The sequence below is a fragment of the Microtus pennsylvanicus genome, chromosome 9 (genome assembly GCF_037038515.1).
Source record: "Microtus pennsylvanicus isolate mMicPen1 chromosome 9, mMicPen1.hap1, whole genome shotgun sequence".
Taxonomy (NCBI): domain Eukaryota; kingdom Metazoa; phylum Chordata; class Mammalia; order Rodentia; family Cricetidae; genus Microtus; species Microtus pennsylvanicus.
In genome coordinates this window covers 53092907-53115283 of record NC_134587.1, presented here as the reverse complement: position 1 = coordinate 53115283, position 22377 = coordinate 53092907, and the positions used below count along the sequence as shown (strand labels likewise).

Here is a 22377-nt window from a genome sequence, read left to right as displayed (position 1 = left end):
AAATCCACTCCAGTTCCTTTCTGAGCTCTGGGAGCGCTCTGATGCATGGTGACTGCGGGTACTGACACCCTGGAATGCTCACTGTCCTGCCTGCCGCTTCCCCAAGGACAGCCCAGAGATTCTGTCCTCGCTTTGCCAGATACAGCAGAGTTCAGGGCCTTGGGCAGAATCCATCTTCAGTCAGAAGGAGAAGGCCCCACCAGGACAGCAGCCGTGGAAAAGGGGCTGCTGTGTCATCTGGCAGTTTTTTTTTTTTTTTTTTTTTTTTTTTTTTTTTTTTTTTTTTTAGAATTTGGGAACTCCTGGCACCACCCTGTGCAACATGTGACTGTAAGGTTAGACAAAGAGAAGGACTTTCCAAGAAGAGGGGTGGAGGTAGCAGCGGAGCGCTGTCTTCCTTAGAGCTGAGACCTAGCGGAAAGGCCCTCCTTGGGCTGCAGGGAGATTTCTCAAGTTGCAAACACCAGAGACACAGATCAAGGACAAATGGGGAGACAGAGAAAGCTCCGTTTGGTGGGTGAGGGTATGGGAAAGGAAAGGCAGAAGGGAAGCGGGGGAGCTCATACATACCCAGGGTCCAAGGCCTACTCAGAATTTTAAGGACAGGAGCTGTGTGACAGCCCAGGAGAGAGGAAGGGGAGGAACTGTGCTAGCTCAGGTGTGGAAGGAGCAGGTTAGGAAAGGGCGGAAGCTGCGATGTGGCTGAGCGCTTGGAAGAAGTGGGAGCTGCCACGGGAATCCTGACCAGCCCTTCTAGGGGCTGGACTGCTTGGGAAGAGGCCGTGCACTGGGACCCAGGGTCAGGCCCAGGGCCTTGTCTGGAGCTGAGGCCTCCAATGAGGCCGGTGTCTGTGAGGGGATCAGATCCTCCTCGAGGATCCTGACCGGGGAGGAGCAGTGGGAGGCGGGGCGGAGGGGGAGGGCAGGAGGAGGGGTCGGGCCTCTGTCCACCGCGTCAGTGCTGGTTGGAGAGAGGAAGGGGCTCGGAGCTCGCCAAGCAGAGGGCTCCCACAAGCAAGCAGAGGCGGCTGCCATGGCGCTGGTGGAGTGTGTGATCTGGGGCTCCAGACGAGATGTCCACCTCCTCTTGCTGTTGTTGCTGCTGCTGCCTCCCTGGGTTCCGGCTGGTGAGTGTGGCTGGGCCATGGGGTTTCGCTGAAGGCCTGATCTGAGAGACTGGTAGCCAAACCAGAGGGAACCCTGTCCCAGGCCCCAGAACGTGTGGAGACCCTGAGGTTGAGGTGTTCTGGGACTCACTTAGAGTCTTTGGAGCGTCCTGGCAACTTCATACTGAGGAGCCTATGTGTTGATGTGATCTGCAGAAGCCGGTCTGGGAGACCTTGTGTGGTCGGTGTAGTGTGGTTAGGTGAAGCTAAGGGAAAGCGTGTCGGGTTAGGTGGAAGGGAGAGAATTGGAGACATTTCAGAGAATCCAGGCAACCACCATAGTCTGCTGGAGTCATGCTTTAAGTTGCCAGGCGGGTGGTTTTGGGGGTGAGGTGGCCTGTGAAGTTCTGTGTAGAGAGTTGTGTCCTAGCTGAACTGCTTGGAAGTTGTCTCACATGTTCAACTGGCTTTTCCTGGCAACTGGAGGTGTGGGTAGGACGGGGATTAGAATAGAGGAGAGGGAAGAGAACCAGGGTGTAGGGGGGTGCTTGCCCCCATCCCTCCCTTCTTTGGGTCCTCTGCCTGCATTTGAGGGGCAACCATTAGAGCTGTTCCGGGTCTCTGGGGTGACTAGGGATTTGGGACCATGTGTGTGTCCCCTGCAGCCTGTCTCTGGCATTCCTCAACTAGGCTGGAAGGGCTCCCTGAAGCCAGCCCTGGCAGCCAAAGCTCTTCGCCTTTGTCCAAGTGCATTCAGCGTTGAGTCTGGAATTCCTGCTGGGTGGGGGGTGCTGGAGGACGCTTTGGTTTGGTTGCTATAGTTACGAGAGCAGCAGGGAGGGTCTAGGTTCCCCTGCGGCCGGTGAACCCCACCTGTGGCATTCCCTTTACCTGCCACTAAGACTTTATTGTCTCTTCCTCTGGCGCAGGAGGGAGAATGAGTATAGTGAGGACCTCATGTGTAGGAAGAAAACCAAACGATGATCAGAGAAGAAAGAGAGCTAAAGCTGGGTACCTGAAGCAAACAAGGATGGAGAAATAGGCAACTCTAGGCTGTCTACACATTAAGGATTCTGGGCTGTGCACTTCCCGTTTGTCCCACCTGTACTACAGGTACTCCTGACACAAAACAGGACAGGTGTCCACAGGCACATTCCAGGTCACCCTGTGAACACACCAGTGGTGTGCACACCAGCAGACTGCACTTACAGCTGTGCTCGCACAGTGTGTCATGCATGTGGACAGTGTATCGTGGTGCAGAAGGAACACTGTGTCCTGTGTATTCCCCTGGACTACTCCTGTGTTCAGAGCCTATCTCCAGGGATCCCTGCAAACACCAGTACCAAGGCTGACTGAGGGTGTGGAGAGGACTTGAAAGGTAATTTCTAACTCAGAGGACATGGAAGTTCTGGAGGCTCAGGACCAGACCAGATGCCTACCCCTGCCAGGCCCTGAGCTGGGCCCCTCCATCTCAGCCACTCTGCAGCAGAGGACTGCCGGTTGCTATGGAGAGGAGGAGGCATCTTGGAGTACAAAGGGACACGTTGGGTTGTTCCCACCCCCATCCCTTCCCTGAACACCCAGGGAGCACAGTGCACAAAGGGGCAGCCAGTCTTCCCCAAACCTGGCCCCTCCTCCAACTTCAGGGGTGGAGCTTACAGGAGAGAAACAGGGATGCCACTCACTTCCAATCAAAGTGTATGGGGGAAATGTGTATGCTGGCTACTGGGTTCTTGCCTCCAGCAAAGGTTTGCTGATGGGTGAGTCACACCACCCATATGTGGAGAGAGTTTAATGCTCCCAGCAGCCAGAGAAGCTGGTCCTCTATCCTCTGTTTACAGGGCAGGTAAATGAAGCCCAGAGAAGGTCAGTGACTTGTATAGGGTCAAGAGAGTAGTGTGTGGTAGGGCCAGGATCACACAGGAGGTAGTACTTTAGATGACTGGTTACAGCTCTTTCTACTTCCTTAGATGGGGCCCATTGTTCATTCCAACGGTCATTTCCAGATTGGACCCACTGATGCGTGGGTCTGTAATATAGGGGATGAAAGGACCCCCAATATCAAGGAAATTGTAATGGCATTACTTTAAAAATTAATTGTATTATTATTATTACTAGTTATTGTGTGTGTGTTTGTCTGTGCAGGCATGCGTGCGTGCGTGTGCGTGCAGGCCAGAAGACAGCTGTGGAGTTGGCTCTCTCTTCCATCATTACATGGCTTGTGGGGCTGACTTAGAGTCTCAGTCGTCCACAGCAAACACCTTACCTGGAGAAACATCTTGCCAGCCCTCAAGGGGATTTTAGATGGAAGCACATTTCTGGTTGCTAGAGAAACTGTCCACAGTAGCCAGGCGGCAGGTCTGAGCCAACCCTGCTGGTGTTCTCACTCAGCCTGAGACCAGCGACTGGCAACTTCAGTGTGTGCCAGGGCACTGCATCCAAACACCGCGACACACCGTACCTTAGACTGTTACTAAGTTATGCCTTCGGCCTGGGGTGAACATCTCTGAAAAAGTGTAGCCAAGCTTCCCTGCCTTCTGGGGTGTCTTTGCCTTTTCCTGATGAGTGAATGTTGAGTGTCAACGATCCCTGCTGCACTGTACTTGGGGCTCTGTGCTGGCAGTTTTATGTCTACTCGACAGAAGCTGGAGTCATCAGAGAGGAGCTGCCTCCCTGTAAGATCAGGCTGTAGGTGAGCCTGTAAGGCCTTTCTTTCCTTTTCTTTCCTTTTATTTATTTATTTATTTTTTTTGAGACAGGGTTTCTCTGTAGCTTTGGTGCCTGTCCCGGAACTCACTCTGTAGACCAGGCTGGCCTCAAACTCACAGAGATCCGCCTGCTTCTGCCTCCAGAGTGCTGGGATTAAAGGCGTGTGCCACCACCCCCCAGCGGGCATTTTCTTAATTAATAGTTAAATGGTTAATGAACCCAGCTCATTGTGGGTGGAGTCATCCCTGGGCTGGTGGTCCCAGGGTCTACAAGAAAGCAGATTGAGCCGGGCCGTGGTGGCGCACGCCTTTAATCCCAGCACTCGGGAGGCAGAGGCAGGCGGATCTCTGTGAGTTCGAGGCCAGCCTGGTCTACAAGAGCTAGTTCCAGGACAGGCACCAAAGCTACAGAGAAACCCTGTCTCGAAAAACCAAAAAAAAAAAAAAAAAAAAAAAAGCAAAGCAGATTGAACAAGCCATGAGGAACAAGCCAGTAAGTAGCACCTCTCTATGGCCTCTGCGTCAGCTCCTGACTCCAGGTTCCTGCCCTTTTAGAGTTCCTGTCCTGATTTCTTTCAGTGAGGTGAAAAAGCCTTTTCCTCCCCAGCTTGCTTGGGTCAGAGTGATAGCAGCCCTGACTAGGACAGGCACAGACAGGAAGAGCAGGCGTTCCTAAACCAGTCTTAGGACGAGCATAATGGCATGCCAGCTGCTAGGCTCAGGGTGGGCAGAGGGCTGCTCTCCCCAGTGCTGGGGCTGCAACAGCAAAGCAAGTGCTGTACCGTGGAGCCTCACACCATTCCCCAGACCTCGAGAGACTCCTCTGGTGACTGGGGACACAAGCTGCTGTAGACGCAGGGTTTAAGGCTCTTGATGATGGGAAACACTCTTCTCAATAGTCCCTTTTTTTCTACCTAGAACCAAATATACCAGGATGGCAAAAGATGCCCGGCCCTAGAATACAGCACTCCCTCGGTGACAGCCGACAGTGACTACATGTTTCCCTCGTGCCCTCTTCAGCGTAGGGCAGGGCGCAGGTCGAAGGAGAGGGCCGGCATCCCGCGTCCGAGTCTGTTAATCTCTCCTCTGCCAGGTCAGCCCAGGCAGTCTGAGAGGTCAGGAGGGATTTGTAAAGATAAGCACTGGCCCCTTGTTGCCCTAGCGACAGGCTCCGCCCCTCCAGCTAGGCCCTAGGGAGAGACCCTCCCCCTCCCCTGCTTACTCGACCCTCTGGGCTCGTCGTGGGCCGGACGGGGCCACCCTGGTGTGCGATGACTCTGGAAGTGAGGAGTCTCTGGATTGTAAAAAAAGGCAGATAAAACTGTTGACACCACAGGCAGTGAATGAAGGTCCAGGCGGAGCTGGCTCTCGGCCTCTTCCGCCTCTGTTCCTCTAGAGATGGCTTTTCTAACTGTGGGGCTGGGCTCTGCCTTGCAGGGAGTTCTCAGAGAAGCCCCTCTGCGGGGCGCTGGGAGGATCCATAGAGGAACAAAACTCCTTGCCTTGGTGCTGTGGCCAGTAACAAAGAGAGCTCCGAGCTTGGGGTGCGGAGATGAGAGCCTGTGCCCTGATGAGATTACAGAGGGAGCCGTCGGCATGGGCCCAGTGGCAGGAGCTTCCTAACTCTGGGGCCTTTTGGGCCAAGGGTCCCTGGATTGCCTCTCAAGGGGGGTTTACTGGGTGTCGGGGCTCCTCAAAACATGCTTTTCCCATTTCCCACTGCACCCACCTGACCGTATTCCTAGCACCCATCAAAGCGTTTTCTTACCCACACAGGACACCCTGGGACACCGGCATTGCCCTTCCCAGTCTCTACAGTCACAGAAGCAGCCGCTCCCCCACTGCCTGTAAGCTCTTAGAGTAGCCCAGGCTACCCCTTTCCCCAGCCCACATGTTCAGGCCTGACAGAGGCCTGGGAATGGTGCCTGGGCTGGGACAGCTGTGAGCGGAGGGGCCCCTTAGCCAGAAAGTATCTCAGGCTCCAAAACCTGACCCCATGCCTGGCTCTGGTAGGTAGTAGGCTCCAATGTGGAAGGAAGAACCCTGGGCACTTGAGATGGCATTGCACAGCCGTGTCTTCCTGGGTCCCCACGGGTGGCTGCCGTCCTTCATCTTGGGCTGCCTAGGAGCCGCCCTGCGCCGTGGAATGTGGATGACGCCTGACAGACTGCCAACCTTATCTGGGGGAGGGGAATCTTCCTGGAGTGGGGGAGGGGAAGGTACAGGGCCTGATGCTGCTCTCTGCTCAGGTCTGGTTAGTGTCTGTCTGACAGCCTGGGGGAGGGTAGGTCCTGGAACTCCAGGTGGGGGTAGTAGGGCTCCTATTCCTCACATTAGTATCTGGCACCCAAGGCTTTGAATCCTCTGCCTTTACCCAAGGTCTCAGAGCTCATGGTTTTCTGAGCTGGGGTTTGGACCTGTCAGCGACAAGGCTTCCAGGCCGGGATGAAGTGAAGGAACAAGGCTCTCTGAACTTGGCTTCTAAGTCAGCACAGGGTGCTCCAAGTGTGTGGACCCTGGTCGGGTAGCCAATGGGTAGATCGAGGTCGTTATACTTGCCCTGTCTCAGGTGCTCTTGTCAGGTGTTTGCTTGTGGGGGATGAATGAGTGCTAGGGATCCCCTAGAAATCCCAGGCAAGGGGGCAGGAAGGTGGGACCAGGGTGGGTAGGAGTGAGGGAGGTTGAGCCAGGCCCTGCCTTTGAAGTCCATTCTTTCTCTGAGGCTGAGGTCAGACATCTCAGGTTTCAGTCAGGGATGGAGTTACCAGACCCCCAAAGGGGGCTTCGGCGGAGGGGGGGTACGGGGGATGGATAGAAGCTGTCCCCTCCTTTGTCTCCTCCATCCCATGTCAGGATGCTGAGAGGACACAGGCCTGCAGAATGGACTGGCCTGGCAAGCTACTCCCTGGTGCACTGAGATCTGTTTCTTGTGAACTCACTGTGATGTCAGCAAGTCTTTACTTTCTTGAGCCTCTATTGCTTGTCCTACTGAATAGGACAGTTCAAGCCTCCTAGGGGTACTTCAGGGGTGACCAGAAAACAGCTTGGCTACTCTGTTATGCAATGCTATCAGATGGGAACCACCCACTCTGTCCTGTCTCTGCTCTCTAAACACAACTAAAACCTGCTCGACCCTGGGGTGGAGCTCAGTTTGAAGAGTGGTTGCTTTTTACCAAGGAAGGCCTGGGTTTGATTCCCCAGCAGTCCAACCTGGAGTGTGCTGGTGAGTGCCTACAATCCCAGCCTTTGGGAGGCCGGAGGGAGGATGAGAAGTTTAAGGTTATCCTTGGAGACATAGCAAGTTCCAGCGAGATTGGACTACAGAAGAGTGTTTCTAAAAATAAACACAAACTAAGTAAATAAAACCTGTCACAGGTGTAGGCACTTGTGAGCAGCTTTAGGTGTGCACACAGGGTCTTAGACATGACACACCTCTGTTACCTTTAGGTTTGTTGCTAACAGTGGGGAAGAATGTGTTATGCAGACCCTGCCCACATTGCCAAATTGTTTTCTTTTTCTACAGGGCTGGTTCCTTCAGAGATCCCAAGTGCCTGTGCCTCAGACCCATGTACTCCAGGGACCAAGTGCCAGGCTACAGAAAATGGTGGCTATACCTGTGAGCCTGTAGAGCTTGGAGGCTGTGCTACTCAGCCCTGCCACCATGGAGCACTGTGTGTGCCCCATGGCCCAGATCCTAACAGCTTCCGCTGCTACTGTGTGCCTGGCTTCCAGGGTCCCTACTGTGAACTGGACATCGATGAGTGTGCATCCCGGCCCTGCCACCACGGGGCCACCTGCCTCAACCTGGCAGATCACTACGAGTGCCACTGCCCCCTGGGCTATGCAGGTAATGGGACCAGTCATCGTGGAGGGCTGGGTCATAGTATGAGCATCCTTATTTGACTTTGACTTAAGTCTAGAGATGCCTCAGGCTGGCTAGTAGCTTTGGTACCCATTCTTGGGCTGACTGCTCAACTGATGTTTCTTGGGCTAATCTGGCAGACGGGTTTGGTGTGTGTATGTTTGGGTGTTGGTCAAACTGCCCGTGTATACCCTGCGGGGTTGTCCTGATGGACTCTGGTATGGCTTGGGATGTAATGCAGACCTTTGTCCTCTAGGCATCCTGAACTGGGATTCTTCTAGCTGTCCTTGTTGTCCAGAGTAGAATAATGTAGACATGGCGCGTGCACACGCACACACACACATATACACATAACTCTCTCTTCCAGGGAACACTTCCTGCTCTCACTGCTGTTTTCTGGAGCTGCCTGACATCAGGAGGGAGGGGACAGCTGGGGATAGGTCCTCAAAGGATGTTTACGTTAGCACAGTCTGGAGTCTGCAGTATAGACACTGGGGTTTTTGTCAGCCCTGAATTTAGACACCGTGTTCAAACTGTGGGGCAGTCTGAAGTCCCCTCTGGACAAATGGTCTATACAGACTGGGGACCAAGTTCCAGGAAAGACAAAAAGGGATGAGATGACACATTGAGTCCCTGCATATTTCCCCTCTCAGTGTCTGTACATTTGTGCAGGTGAGACAGCAGGTTCCAGCTATCTGCATGCACATGGGCCCTCTGAGCACCTGCTGGTACCATGTCTATGCATGCTTCTGAGGGAATCTTGTGTGTGTCCGCAGGAACGTGAGCACTGCATGTGCGGGGTGTCGGTGAATGGGATGGGAGCAGGCAGCTTTGTGTGACTCATTTTTCTCTCTTTCTGCTCAGAGCAGTGTGGGGGAGTTGGGATTCCAGGCAACCCAGACCTGGCTCTCCCTGGCACAGAGGGTGGGAGTGTGGCTGGAGGGTCATGGGAAGGAGGAGTCCTGAAGCTGGCTGGGGAGTAGAGAGGGGTCAGCTGGAGGCAGCTGGCTCCTTAGCCCCCATGACAAAACCTACTTAGGAGGTGGGGGAAAGCCGTGGAAATCTACACCGACAGGACATGTCTCATAAACCCCACACCCGGAGCTCCCTTTGTCTCTACTCCTGTCCTGGGGAGGTTCCGCTTGTACTCAGGGTTCCCCAGAGGCCTGGGAATGTCTGGGTAGAACCAGGGGCTTCCTGTTTTAAAGCCAAGGCAGGATAGGAGCTGGTGACCCTACTCCTATCTGGAGTGCCCATCTTTTTTTGTCTCCCTTTCTTTCATCCCTCTCAAAGCCATGGGTGAGCCTTCTGAAGCCACTGCTGAGCTGCTCTGTTGGTTACCCTTCTCAGTGCTGCAGTTAAACTTGACAGGAAGCAACTACCGGAAGGAAGTACACTCTGGCTCTTGTTGGGATGCTGTCCCTCATGGTATAGAAGGCATGGCAGAAGCAGCCTCTGGCCACACCATATCACTAGATGCTGGCGCTTAGCTTGCTTTCTCCAGTTTTTCTGTTTAAAAACAGAAAAATTTTATTCAGTCCAGGATCCCAGCCTTCCTTCCTCAGTTGAACCCTTCTGTAAACTCCTTACAGATACAGCCAGAGGTGTGTCTCCCAAGGGATTTCAAGTCTGGTCAAAGGCCGGGCGGTGGTGGCGCACGCCTTTAATCCCAGCACTCGGGAGGCAGAGGCTGGCGGATCTCTGTGAGTTCGAGACCAGCCTGGTCTACAGAGCTAGTTCCAGGACAGGCTCCAAAGCCACAGAGAAACCCTGTCTCGAAAAACCAAAAAAAAAAAAAAAAAAAAAAAAAAAAGTCTGGTCAAGGTGACCACAAAGTTCGACTGTTATTACCTCTACCAACAACTTACATTTTTTTTTTTAGATTTAATTTTTATTTATGTGTATGTGATAAGTGTGGGGTGCTAGAAGAAGGACTGGAGTGAAGGAATGCTAGGAATACTATCTGAGCATCCTCATGAACATCGGATCAGGCAGGCCTGCTCTGCCAGAACAAGTATATCTGCTTAATGTGGGCGCTGGGAACGGAACTCTGGTCCTCTGGAAGGGCAGGGAGCGCTCTTTATGATTGAGCCAGCTCTCGAGGCTTGAAGTCTGACCAGTCTGAATGAGCAGGAGTCTGATGGAGTACTCGTTGCTCTTGTGCCTCTCACCTCCCTCCTCCACTCTCCCCAGGTTATGTCTGTTCTCCAGCCTTCCCTGGGTATTGTGCCTCTGCCTCAAGAGGGATGTCACCAACTGTCTGTTTCTGAAGAAGCCCCCACATCCGTCCTCACTCCCAGCACCTTAGAACAGACCCTGGCTCCTGTCCTCAAAGGATCCAGTTCTCTTGTTAAGGTCATCATTATTAAACACCGGCCCTTTCCGGGGCTACCCCGCTGTGAGGACGCCAGGGCCAGAAGGGTCCTCTTGTGTCCACCCAGCAGCACCTCTGAATGAGCGAGCCATCTGGGTATCTGGAGCAGATTAGGACTGCTGGCTGGGCCCCTATCGCCCCCCTAGATGTGGTTTCCGTTTCTTCTGCTCCTGTTCAGGCGTGACATGTGAGGCGGAAGTGGACGAGTGCTCATCAGCACCCTGCCTGCACGGAGGCTCGTGCCTGGACGGCATGGGCTCCTACCGCTGTGTGTGCGCGCCGGGTTATGCAGGCGCTAGCTGCCAGCTGGACGTGGACGAGTGCCAGAGCCAGCCGTGTGCGCACGGGGGCGTGTGCCACGACCTGGTCAATGGGTGAGCCCTCGGCAGGGTGACCTGGCTGCGGGGAGGTGGGCTGCGGGACGAACACATGCTCAGCTCCCGCCCCGTCCACACCAGTTTCCGGTGCGACTGTGGGGACACGGGCTACGAAGGAGAGCGCTGCGAGCAGGAGGTGCTGGAGTGCTTCTCTGCGCCCTGCGCACACAACGCGTCATGCCTAGATGGCCTCCGGAGCTTCCGCTGCCTCTGCTGGCCAGGTGTGTGTGCGCGCCTGCGCTCCTCCTCCCCCGTGAATGAGTGAGTGAGTGAGTGAGTGTGTGTGTGTGTGTGTGTGTGTGTGTGTGTGTGTGTGTGTGTGTGTGTGTGTGTGTGTTGAGGAGAGCTGCGGGTCAATATGGTGGGGCAGGAGTGGAAGCCGTGTGCGTGCATGCGGGAGTGCGGTCTGGACCCTCTGAAACCTGCATGTGTAACCTATGTGCCTGAGTTCAGGTTCCTGATCTGCAAATAGGGCTGCTAACAGAACCTGCCCATTGGGTTGTAGAGAGGAGTGACAGTGTACCTAGCACACGAGAAGGTGTCTGAGTGTATTCGTAGCAGTCAGTAGCCAGCAATCACTGCCCCTGCTCTCCCTCTGTCAGCATCTGCATCCTGAGTTCGTGTCTGTGTCCCTGTCCGGTTCTGGGTTGGCTTGGGTCATCGAGGGGAGCGGCCTGGACACTTCGTGTTTCCTGATGTTTTCATGTGCACCCCAGGCTTCAGCGGAGAGCTGTGCGAAGTGGATGAGGATGAGTGCGCCTCGAATCCTTGTCATAACGGGGGACGGTGCTTGCAGCGCTCGGACCCAGCCTTGTATGGGGGTGTCCAGGCCACCTTCCCAGGAGCCTTCAGCTTCAGTGGCGCCGCTGGCTTCCTTTGCATCTGTCCTCTGGGCTTTGCCGGTGAGTTACCTCCTGGAGAAGCAGTCAGCCAAGGTCCAGACCCCAAGGATGGATCCAGCCTGGCCCATGGCCTGAGTTCAAACAGCCCCCCCCCCCCCCCCCCCCCCCCGCGGTCTCAATCTACCCAGTTGGAAAACGGGCCCTTTTGGTTCTTGTCTGGCTCTGGGGTGCAGGCAGAAGCCACAGTTGATCCTTTTATAGGGAATGATTGCAGCGTGGATGTGGATGAATGCGCCTCAGGACCATGCCTCAATGGTGGCAGCTGCCAGGACCTGCCCAACGGTTTCCAGTGCCACTGCCTGGAGGGATACACAGGTGCACAGGTGGGGCGGGCTTGTCGTGGAGGTGAGGCTGGGTGATGAGGTCCCTTCTGGCTGAATGTGAATACGTACAGCAAATGAGGCTGGAGGTGGCTGTGGTGTCATAGGTGACAGGTGGGGGTGTGTGCTGAACTGGGACCCCAAGTTTGTGAGTGGGAGGGAGAGACTGGTCAGTTTTAGTATAGTCAGGAGGGAAGCATGGAGTGGGTACATCTGGGCTGCCAGATTTCCTGCCCTGGACAATGTTGGCTGATGCTTGGTTGGTGACTTCAGCCCTGTAGATACTGAATGTCTGAAGCCAGGGCTAGCCTGGGGGGATTAACCCAAGAGAGGGGCCTAGACTGGAGTCAGTATTGGGGTTCATGAACAGGTGTCTGGTGGCTGAGGCTGCAGGCTTTCTGGGAGAAACAGCAGAGTGATGATCAGGAAGCTGGGCCCTGAACCCTGCTATCAAATCAAACACGGACAAAGCCTCAACCAAAATAGAAGAGGCAGAACTGTGCAAGATGCGTGCCTTTCAAAGAACACGCTTTGCCTCTCGGGAGCTGCGCCTGCTGTCAGTGGCTGGAGTGTGAAAGCTCTCCTTGCAAACACAAGGCCACCCAGGAACCCACAGACTTCCTCTCTCTAACATCCCTGCCTCCACTGTAGTGTGGGTTCTACTCCCCCAAATGCCAGCATTCCTGCCTAACGTACAACAGGCTCTCCTTTCCCTGAATGCCCCTGTAGGCAAGGCTGGAGATACACTTCCTCCCTCCTACCTTGACCACTCAAAGACTAGGAATTTGCCAGATTTAGTGGCGCTGGCCTTTAATCCCAGCACTGGGGGCGGGGCAGAGGCAGGTGGATCTCTGTAAGTTCAAGGCCAGCCTGGTCTACTGAGTGAATTCCCCGAATTCCAGAGCTACACAGAGAATCACGCCTCCAAAAACCAAAACCAAACAAATAAACAAAAAAGATATTAGAGAGCTCGATGCTCCCGACGCTCCCACGTTGGGTGGCACGTGCTCAGTCCACTGTACCTATTGCCCCAGCCCCTCCCTCCACAGTCTCACAAAGTAGGGCTTACCATCCCCATCTCACAGATAAAGCATGGAAGGGGTGTCTATCCAGTGAGTTCGGGGGTCCTGGAGGAGAGACCTTAGCTGTGAGACAACAGAAGGCTTTGGTGGGGGGTCTGCCTGGGCCTCCCACAGGGAGGGTTTCCAGCTGTGTGGTGAGCATGAAGAGAGAGCTGTGGCTGCGTGGGCTGCCAGATCTGATGTCTGGGTCTCTCCAGCTGAGCTGTGGGGGTGAGGATGGCCTTGCCTTGTGCTGAGGAGGCTCTGGATGAACAGGGGTTGCACTTATGCCATCTGGTCCTGAAGGAGAAGAGGGGGTGGCACCTTCTCAGGCAATGTAGGGACCCTTGGGCAGACCCTAGGGCAGAGAGACTGAGGAGTGAGCCCTGTGGAGAGTGTACCATCCACTGTGGCTGGTCTGCGTCTATAAAGGCAAGCCTTTCACTGGGTACCAAGGACAGACTCAGGTTCCAGGGGGAAATAGCTGAGTGAACAGATATTCTCAACACAGGGTTCTGGGGAGCTGAGTCAGAGAGATGGAATGGCGGACTAGTTTAGGTCAGGTGTGATGTGAGGGAAAGTTCTGGGCCCTCTGCAGGATGCGGAAGAGTTTGAAAATAGTAAGGGAAGTTGAGGCAGGACTTTCCAGAAAATACTTAGAGTAATAGCAAGTTCAAGGATTTCAGGGGGAAGGTTGAAGTGAGAGAGCCTGGTAGGCCAAGCCTATGACAGTCTTGAATACCAACGTGAGTGGCTGGGTCATATGCAGCGGAGGAGTGTGACTCGGTGACACCTTGGAAAGAGGCCTCTGGTCACTGCAGAGATGGGTGGAGAGGAACTTCTGAAGGCAGCTAACCTGGAGGCTGCCAGATCAGCTCAAAGAGCTGGAAAGAAAAGAGGCACCGGGTGGAAGATGGGGTCACGGAGCACTTAGAGAAACAGACCCATGGGGCGTGGAGACTTATCAGACATGGTCAGGGAAGGGGACCCTGGGGGACCTGGTTTATAGGTTCTAAGGTCAGCATCACTAAGATGCACGTGAGTTCTGGTTGGAGATTGTGGCTCTGGCCTGGTGTACTGACTCTTGACTGATCCCTCCCCTTTAGGCCTGATGTGTCAGGAAGATATGGATGAATGCCAGTCAGAACCATGCCTGCATGGTGGAACCTGCAGCGACATTGTAGCGGGCTATATCTGCCAGTGCCCTGAGGCCTGGGGCGGACATGACTGTTCTGTACAGCTCACAGGCTGCCAGGGCCACACTTGCCCACCTCTTGCTACCTGCATCCCCACCTTCAAGTCTGGACTCCACAGTTACGTCTGCCACTGCCCACCTGGGACCTATGGGCCTTTCTGTGGCCAGAATACCACCTTCTCGATCATATCTGGGAGTTCTGTGTGGGCATTAGTGCCAGCCAGTGACTCTCTGAGTCTGGTACTGAGGTTTCGAACTACGCTGCTTGCTGGAGCCCTGGCCACTCTCAGAGACACTCAGGACATCTTGGAGCTGGTACTGGTGAGGGCCACACTCCAAGTCACACTCTGGAGACACGGTATTGCTCTGCTTGTCCTTACCCTGCCAGACCTAGCCTTAAATGACGGCCACTGGCACCAGGTGGAGGTGGCACTCCGCCTGGGAGCCCTGGAGCTGCGGCTCTGGCATGAGGGCTGCCTTGGCCAGTTCTGTGTGACCTCCGGTCCTGTAGCTACAGGTCCCACAACCACATTGGCCTCTGGGCCTCCTGGGCCCTACTCCATCCATCTGGGTGGCTGGTCCTTTGCAGGCTGCTTCCAGGATGTACGTGTGGAAGGGCACCTTCTGCTGCCCGAGGAGCTCAACGGAAATGTGCTCCTAGGTTGCAAGCGCAGGGAACTATGCCAGTCGCTGCCCTGTGCCCATGGAGGGACCTGCGTGGACTTGTGGACTCACTTCCGCTGCGACTGCCCAAGACCTTACCATGGGCCCACATGCACTGATGGTGAGGGTTAGCAGGTGGGGAGGTAGCATCAGTGCTGGCCCCTAACCTGCTGGCCTCACGCTCGTACTGTCTTTCCCTGCAGAGGTTCCTGCTGCCACCTTTGGCTTGGGCGGCACCACGAGTTCAGTCTCCTTCCTGCTCCACGAGCCACTAGGCCCAAACCTCACTGTGTCATTTTTCCTCCGCACCCGAGAGCCTGCTGGTCTGCTTCTCCAGTTTGTCAATGATTCAGCTGCTAGCCTAACTGTGTCCCTGAGTGAGGGCCAGATCCGAACTGAGGTGCTGGGCCAGCCTGCTGTGATCCTCTCTGGGCGCTGGGATGATGGACTCCGCCACTTGGTGATGCTCAGTTTTGGTCCTGACCAGTTACAGGACCTGGGCAAACAGCTGTATGTGGGTGGAAGGCCCTCCCCTGATGACACCCAGCCCTGGGGTGGGCCCTTCCGAGGCTGTATCCAGGACATGCAACTCAACGGCTTCCACCTCCCGTTCTTCTCTTCGCCAATGGAGAACTTAAGTTGGCCCAGTGAACTCGATGTTGGTCAGGCCTCTAACCTCACCCAGGGCTGTGTCTCCGAAGACATGTGCAACGTGAGTGCCTTAGGACTGAGTGTCCTCATGTGCCAGGCACATTGGACAGACTGAGACTCAGAGAGCCACATGCCCAGCTCACAATCCTGTCATTGGTAGAGTAGGCATATACCCATGTCCAGTGGAGGATGGGCCTCAGCCTTTCTGAGGGTTGTGGGAAAGAGACAGGGAGGGTTATGAGCAGGGCATCAGCTGGATACTCCAGTCTGAGCTCGGCTAGCCTGTTCACTGGGTGCACCCCTCAGACTAAGTGGTTCCCATCTGTGATGTAGGGGTGATGACAAGTTCCCCTCAACTTGTGGTGAGGTGGTCATGAGGTGGGGTGCTGCTTTCCTGCTAGCTCATTGGTACCCTGACTCTTCCACAGCCCAATCCCTGTTTTAATGGTGGAACCTGCCTCGTCACCTGGAATGACTTCTCCTGTACCTGCTCTGACAACTTCACAGGGCCCACCTGTGCCCAGCAGCTGTGGTGCCCCAGCCAGCCTTGCTTCCCACCTGCCACCTGTGAGGAGGTTCCGGATGGCTTTGTGTGTGAGTTTGGGTGCTGGATACTGAAGCTGATTAGATCCGTTAGGGTTTATGGGATGTTGGGCTGTGGATCAGGAGTGCCAACAACCTCAGTGTGGTGGGTCACTGCATTCTGAGGGACAGGCAACTTCAAGGGAGTCCAGGAGAAGAACATTAGGAAATGGGGTGGCATGTGTGAGTTTTTGAGGTTCTTAAGGACAGCAGAAACACAAGATTTGGAAGATGCTGTAGGAGATGGATTGAGAAGTTGGTAGGGATGTGAAGCCCAGCTCCGAGACCAAGGGGTCCCATGTCGTTCAGGTTAGCCTTGAACTCACTATGTAGCAAAGGGTGATCTTGAACTTGTGATTGTCTTGCCTCAACTTACCCAGTTCAGAGACATCAGGTGTGGGCCCCCACACCCAGTTTGTGGGGTTCCCAGGAATGGAACCTAGGGCCTCCATATGCCAGGTACTCTACCAGCTGTGCTGTATTGCCAGTCTTCAGAGGGCTGTAAAGGGGAGAGGAGTGTGATTGGGTGTGCACCTGAATGCACCTTCAGGGAGGAGGTGAGCAGGCTGGACTTTTGAGGAGGACATATTGTTGATGCTCCAGGCTTCCAGGGTAGCAGGTGTTGTGGTCCCCTAAGGATTGCTCTGGAACTGATTCCCTCCAGATGGAGAATGTATAAGGGGTAGAAAAGGGAGGCTGCAGTTTTTGAGGTCAGGTGACAGGTGCCTGCCCTGGTCAGCAGCTGTGGTCAGTGGACTCCACCACTTGCACTCCTGAGGACTGAGGACGGGGTGGTGTGTGGAGAAGGCTGGCAGGTCATTTCCCAGTGACTCTAACTCTCTGCAGGTGTGGCTGAGACTACATTCCGCGAGGGCCCTCCTGCTGTGTTCAGCAGCCACAACGTGTCCTGGGCGCCAGCTCCAAGCATACTCACCCTGGCCTTTCGCACCCGCGACCCCGAGGCTGTGCTGCTGCGTGTTACCGCGGGCGTCCACTCCAGTATCTGGCTGGCGGTGCGCAATGGCTCGCTGGCAGCGGATGTGGTGGGCTCAGTGCTGCCTGCGCCCGGGCCACGTGTGGCCGACGGCGCCTGGCACCGCGTGCGTCTGGCCCCGGAGCTCCCACTAGCCACCGCCTCGCGCTGGCTGCTGTGGCTGGACGGTGTGGAGACGCCCCTGGCATTGCAGGGTCCGGGTGGCGACCTGGGCTTTCTGCAGGGCCCGGACGCCGTGCGCGTGCTGCTGGCTGAAAACTTCACAGGCTGCCTTGGCCGCGTGGCTCTTGGTGGCCTTCCCTTACCCTTGGCGCCGCCACGGTCCGGCGCGATCCCCGGAGCCCGCGAGCACTTCGTGGCCTGGCCCGGGTCGCCGACCTTGCGCCTCGGCTGCCACGGTGCGTCCGTGTGCACGCCCTCGCCCTGCCTGCACGGCGGTGTCTGCCACGACCTCTTTGATGTTTTTACCTGTGCCTGCGGCCCGGCCTGGGAGGGACCCCACTGCGAGGCCCGCGCCAACCCGTGTCGCTCGTCACCGTGTGTCCGGGGCCAATGCCACGCGCGCCCCGATGGCCGCTTCGAGTGCCGCTGCCCTCCGGGCTTCGTGGGCCCGCGCTGCAGGTGCGAGTGGTAGGGGACCGCCGTGGCAGTGAGCAGAGAGGGGTGGGGTGGGGGGTGAGTTCTCCTTAGACTCTTAATGAAAACCACTTCCGTTTGATGCTCCTAAAGATAAAATACAGGCTAAATTTGAATTCAGAACAACATTGTGATTTAAGGAGAGTTAGGAGGTCAGAAATAATTAGGGGCATGATTTTGGGGCTTTGATGCAAGCTGCCCTTAATGATGTTGCCACACACACACACACACACACACCCCGCCGTGCATCCCCAGGGCCAGAGCCTTTGCAATACTCACTTCCTCCTGGGTCCAGAGCTGTCTAGCCCTCTCAAGAAGTTTAGGAGCTGTCCTTGCCCTGCCCTGCTCTTTATTTCAGCACTTATCAAAGATCTTAACACTTGTGGGGTGGGGGAAGCTTCAGAATGACAGCCCTGTGTTCCTCTGCTTCCGTGGGTCTGTATTCCAGCTACCAGCACCCTACCTCCAACCAGCCTTGCACCTTCTCTGCAGGATGCCTGTTCTGCCTCACCCATGTAGCCTCAACTCCACCTGCAAGGAGGGCACGCCTTGTGAGAGCGGTCCCCTAGGCACCAACTGCAGTTGCCAGGAAGGTCTTGTTGACCTGAGGTGGGTTTGGGGACCAGAGCCCTGGGAGGTTGCCCCTGGATTGCCAGCCTGGGCAAGGGAAATGTATTTTCCTTGTCTTGCCCCACACTGTCATCAGCACCCAATGACCCATCAGTCTCTTGGTTCTTCTGGAACTTCTAAGACCATTGTCTCTTAAGCAGATGCCAGTAGGGCAGTATTTTTTTTTGTATTTATTTGTTCATATCTATCTATCTATCTATCTATCTATCTATCTATCTATCTATCTATCTATCTAATCTATCTAATCTATCTATCTATCTATCTATCTATCTATCTATCTATCTATCTATCTATCTATCTATCTATCTATCTATCTATCTATCTATCTATCATAGGGTTTCTCTGTGTAGTCCTATTTTCCCGGAACTCACTCTGTAGACCAGGTTGGCCTTCGACTTAAGAGATTCATCTGTTTCTGCCTCCCGAGTGCTGGGATTAAAGGTGTATGCCACTACCACCCAGCCCACCTAGTTTCTTAAAGCCCTTTGGTCCTCAGTGGACATGGCCAAAATGCAACTTCTGGGCCTCCAAGAGGTGCAGATGGCATCCTCCCTGCCACACGCTCTTTCTCATTCTCATGGAATAGGAGCCCTTCTCAGTCATGGACACTGGACTGAAGGGAAGTGGCAGAGGTGGGTGGGGAGCAGCTGTGGGGGGAAAAGCCAGCTTTCTCAGCTTCTGTCTCTTCCAGGTGTCAGAGTCCTGACCTACCTTGCGAAGCCAACCCTTGCTTGAATGGGGGAACCTGCCGGGCAGCCAGTGGCATATTTGAGTGTACTTGCAATGCAGGATTCTCTGGCCAGTTCTGTGAGGTGGTGGTGAGTGGTACCCAGGGGTGGGCTGCCAGGCCTGTTTGGACAGGGAAGGTAATGACTGGGCGAGCTTTGCTGAGGTGGGGGGAGGACACTCAGGCCCCTTCTAGGGCCCTATGTAGAAAGTATTTTCACTTCGGGAGAACTTGGGGAGCCCACCAGCTATCAAGCAGAGTTTGGAGCTTCTCTGTGGTAACCAGGGTAGTGGCAGTGAGGATAGGTTGGGATCTTCCAAGTCTACTCTGTGACTGGCTTCCAAGCTCTCAAGGATCATGGGGCCTGTGATCTCCTTGGGTTCCAGAGCAGTTTCTGAAGCAGATCAGGCTCAGACACTGCAGGTATCCCTGCCCCAAGGAGGCTCAGCTGACAGTGGGTGCTGATATGGCTCTTCTAGAAGGGCGGTCTGGAGAGTGGCCTTGATCCCTGTAGTTCCTGGCAGAGCCCCTCTGCTTCTGTGAAGTGTTACAGGCTTTGCTTCCTCGCCTACCCACTATGTACCCCCCCCCCACCCAGGGAAGGAAATGTCTTTACAGCTCCACCTGAAGTGCTGGGGAGGGGGAGGTGTGAACTTTATAGTTTTGGGGCCCCCTTCTCCAGGTCTGAATGCTGGGGGTGGGGATGCAAATGACAGACAGTAGACTGAGAAGCCTCAAGATGTAGGGGAGACCAGGGAGTCTGGATTGCAGGGGCTCTGATTCCAGGGCTTAGGAGTCTAGGCACATGGAATCTTTAATGGATCAACATGGCAATCTTTGACTGGCGATGGGGAAATGCTGCCCTCACCTCCAAACCAGGCTCAATTCTGCCAGGGACAGGCTATCAGAGCAACCCCTTGCAAGCAGGCAGGCCATAGGGAATTCTGTCTGTCCTTGTCATTAGTGGGCTCAGTTCATCCTAGGAGCTTTCTACGCCTGTTTTACTTCAGCTGAGAGTTGTTGATTCTGTGACAAGGCACTCCTGGAATGTCTACTGTCTGTCCTCCTAGCCAGGGCTTTGCAGCATGCCCCTAGCATTGGCTTGGACAGGTAGCTTCCTGGCTTCCTGCCTGCACACCCTAGGGGCTGCCTCTCTCACCCACTCTGGGAAGCTTACTTCTCTGTCTCCCATCTCTTTTAGAAAAGCCTGCCTCTGCCCCTGCCATTCCCGCTGCTGGAGGTAGCAGTGCCTGCAGCCTGTGCCTGCCTTCTCCTCCTCCTCCTGGGCCTCCTTTCAGGGATCCTGGCTGCCAGAAAGCGCCGCCAGTCTGAGGGCACTTACAGCCCAAGTCAGCAGGAGGTGGCAGGAGCCCGTCTGGAGATGGACAGTGTCTTCAAGGTGCCACCAGAGGAAAGACTTATCTAGGCTGGCCTGGCTGCTGGTGCCATTCCCTGACGGTCTTACAGGATCACTGCAGAATCTCTACTTGGAGCCCAAGGAGACTATTCCAGAGTTAGGACATCCACAGGACGTGCCCCCATGGTTGGCAACCCTTCCCCTGCTCATCGTGGATCAGAAGATGGGGAACAACTCAGGGAAGCAGAGGAGGGTATGGGAGTATGAATGTCTCTGGCCTGCTGGGCTGTACATAGCAGAGTATGACTGACAGGTGTGTGTATGTGTGCATTCTTCTGTCTGTCTGGGGCAAGGGAGGAGAGAGAGGACAGGAGGAGAGGAGGGAAGGAGAGAAAGGAGAGAGGGAGAGAGAGAGAATATGAGAATATGTGCGTGGGATATGTGGGTTTGTAGGTTCTAGTGCCAGGGCTTGTAGGAATGCCCTATGTGTCTACATGACTGTGGTGGGGCAAGGGATTTCATAGGGGGAGAGGCTGCTTCATGGCTGGGGATGACTTGGATGCCTCTGAGACAGGAGAAGCCCAAGGCTGCATACACTCTTTAACACTGGCAGGCCAGAACTTGCCCAAGTAGACTTTGGTCTTGACATCTTGTCCAACCTCCAATGACAGCCCTTGTCCCAGAGAAGCTGGGAAATGGGGGATTCCTGGCTTCCAGAACAAAAGCCCTTTTGGGTAGATCTGACTGAGTGCTGTGGCCAATACCCCCATGTCTGTAGGGCAGGTTTGCAGGAACCAAGAAACCAAGGATCCTGGGCTGTTCTGCCTGCAGTGGGCATCTGCAGGCGTGGAGCAACCTCTCTGCCTACCTCACAGGGCTGTCCTGAGGATCCGAGGGACAAACAGGCAGAAAGTCCAGAAGCTGTTAAACGCCATCTGATGGAAAGGAGTGGCTGGAAAGTGTCTCACCTGTCTACAGTCGAGGGGGCTTCCTGGGACATTGGCAAGGAGGCCAGATGGCAGAAGAACGGACGTGCTGTTCTCTGTCCCTGGCCCTTGTAGTTCTGCAGCTCCATCCTGTGTATGGCTGTGGAAAGCATGCCAACAAAGGCCTCGGTTGTGTGCCCAGTGCTCGGCAGATGGACATCAGCAGCTACTGCACTGACCTCAGGCTGTGCAATTACATCTCGTGGATACACACTCCAGTGCACTTGACCTCTGACCCCACCCCCCAAGGGCACTGGCTGCAGGTCTAGTCTCCTTTGAACTTCCCAGAGCCCTCTAACTTGGAGATGTGTCCGTTGTCATCGTGCTTATTAGCCAGTGCCTCCTGATGGGTTCCATGTGACTTTTACACAGGAAGTTGCGTGTCTCAAGGTTGCAGTCACCTCCAGAAGGCACAGACTTGGGGGCACTGGGGGCTCAGTGTTTTGAGACCCTGGATGCTTAGAGGCCTGCTTGGTCCTTACCCTGTAGTGGTGGGACCAACTTGCCCCTAGCTGTCTCTGTCCCTTGGGAGAGGGGAGAGGAAATGGGTTCCTGGGCGAACTGTTCAGTTGCCAGATCCCAAGATGTTTCCTATGGATCGCCAACAAGAGAACATTCACTTCACTTAAATGTCGCCAGTGTGGGCTACACAAGGACCCCTTGGGGGCTAGAGGCTGCTCTTGCTGAGATCTGGGGGAGGGGTGGAACTTATTCCTTCCCATCATCCTGCCCACCTGCCCATGCGCAGTTCACTCCCTGAGAGGAAAGAGGCAAGTGGCTTGGAGCCCCAAGTGGGCATGGGCTGGGAAAGATGCCCAAGTGTCTGCTAACGCTTCCTTTCCTTGAAGGACTCAGGACCACAGCCTTCCCAAGATTTTCTTGAAGGCACAGTTCATCACTAGGTTAGCAAATGCTACCCAGTGAATAGATTAAATGAATATATGTACCAGCCCTCAGCGGACCATAGGTGTGTGCTGCTACCCAGGCTGCCTGACACCTTGTCATCCCGCTGACCCACTGGGTTAGGACACTGCCTCATCTTGGGCGGGACCTGGAATTTGTTGGGATAGAAGTGTTACTGAGACCTGTTTAGGAATACAAATGCCAGGAGGGTCCCCATGACCCAGGAGAGACTCAGTTCCCTAGCAGCTGAGGACCCCCACCCCAGACAAAGCCCTGGGGACCCCCAATGACCCCACCTCCTTGTTCCCATCAGAAACCCTGGGGTGGGTAGGCTGGTCATTCA

At 55.0% G+C, this 22377-nt stretch overlaps 1 protein-coding gene across 2 annotated transcripts; it reads left to right on the top strand.

The window, feature by feature from the left end:
• The first annotated feature begins 942 nt into the window (after positions 1-942).
• On the top strand, positions 943-22367 carry Crb2 (crumbs cell polarity complex component 2). 2 transcript variants are annotated; one of them, XM_075986074.1, is made up of 13 exons: positions 943-1127; positions 7338-7661; positions 10229-10424; positions 10509-10648; positions 11144-11329; positions 11531-11644; positions 13817-14689; positions 14772-15280; positions 15648-15813; positions 16648-17416; positions 17924-18040; positions 18753-18879; positions 19990-22367. In XM_075986074.1, exons 1-13 carry the CDS (start codon positions 1034-1036, stop codon positions 20212-20214), a joined length of 3840 nt encoding a protein of 1279 aa, XP_075842189.1. In that variant the 5' UTR covers positions 943-1033; the 3' UTR covers positions 20215-22367. The 2 variants fall into 2 exon arrangements, with proteins under 2 accessions (XP_075842189.1, XP_075842188.1); XM_075986073.1 differs by lacking the exon at positions 19990-22367 and having other exon boundaries at positions 18753-19289.
• Positions 22368-22377: the final 10 nt, after the last annotated feature.

Bases quoted from the DNA above. Each gene is read 5' to 3' on its own strand.
- Crb2 (XM_075986073.1), top strand. From the start codon at position 1,034: ATGGCGCTGGTGGAGTGTGTGATCTGGGGCTCCAGACGAGATGTCCAC. The intron at 10,425-10,508 runs GTGAGCCCTCGG...CGTCCACACCAG, and splicing joins TGCCACGACCTGGTCAATGG to TTTCCGGTGCGACTGTGGGG. The intron at 18,041-18,752 runs GTGGGTTTGGGG...TGTCTCTTCCAG, and splicing joins GAAGGTCTTGTTGACCTGAG to GTGTCAGAGTCCTGACCTAC.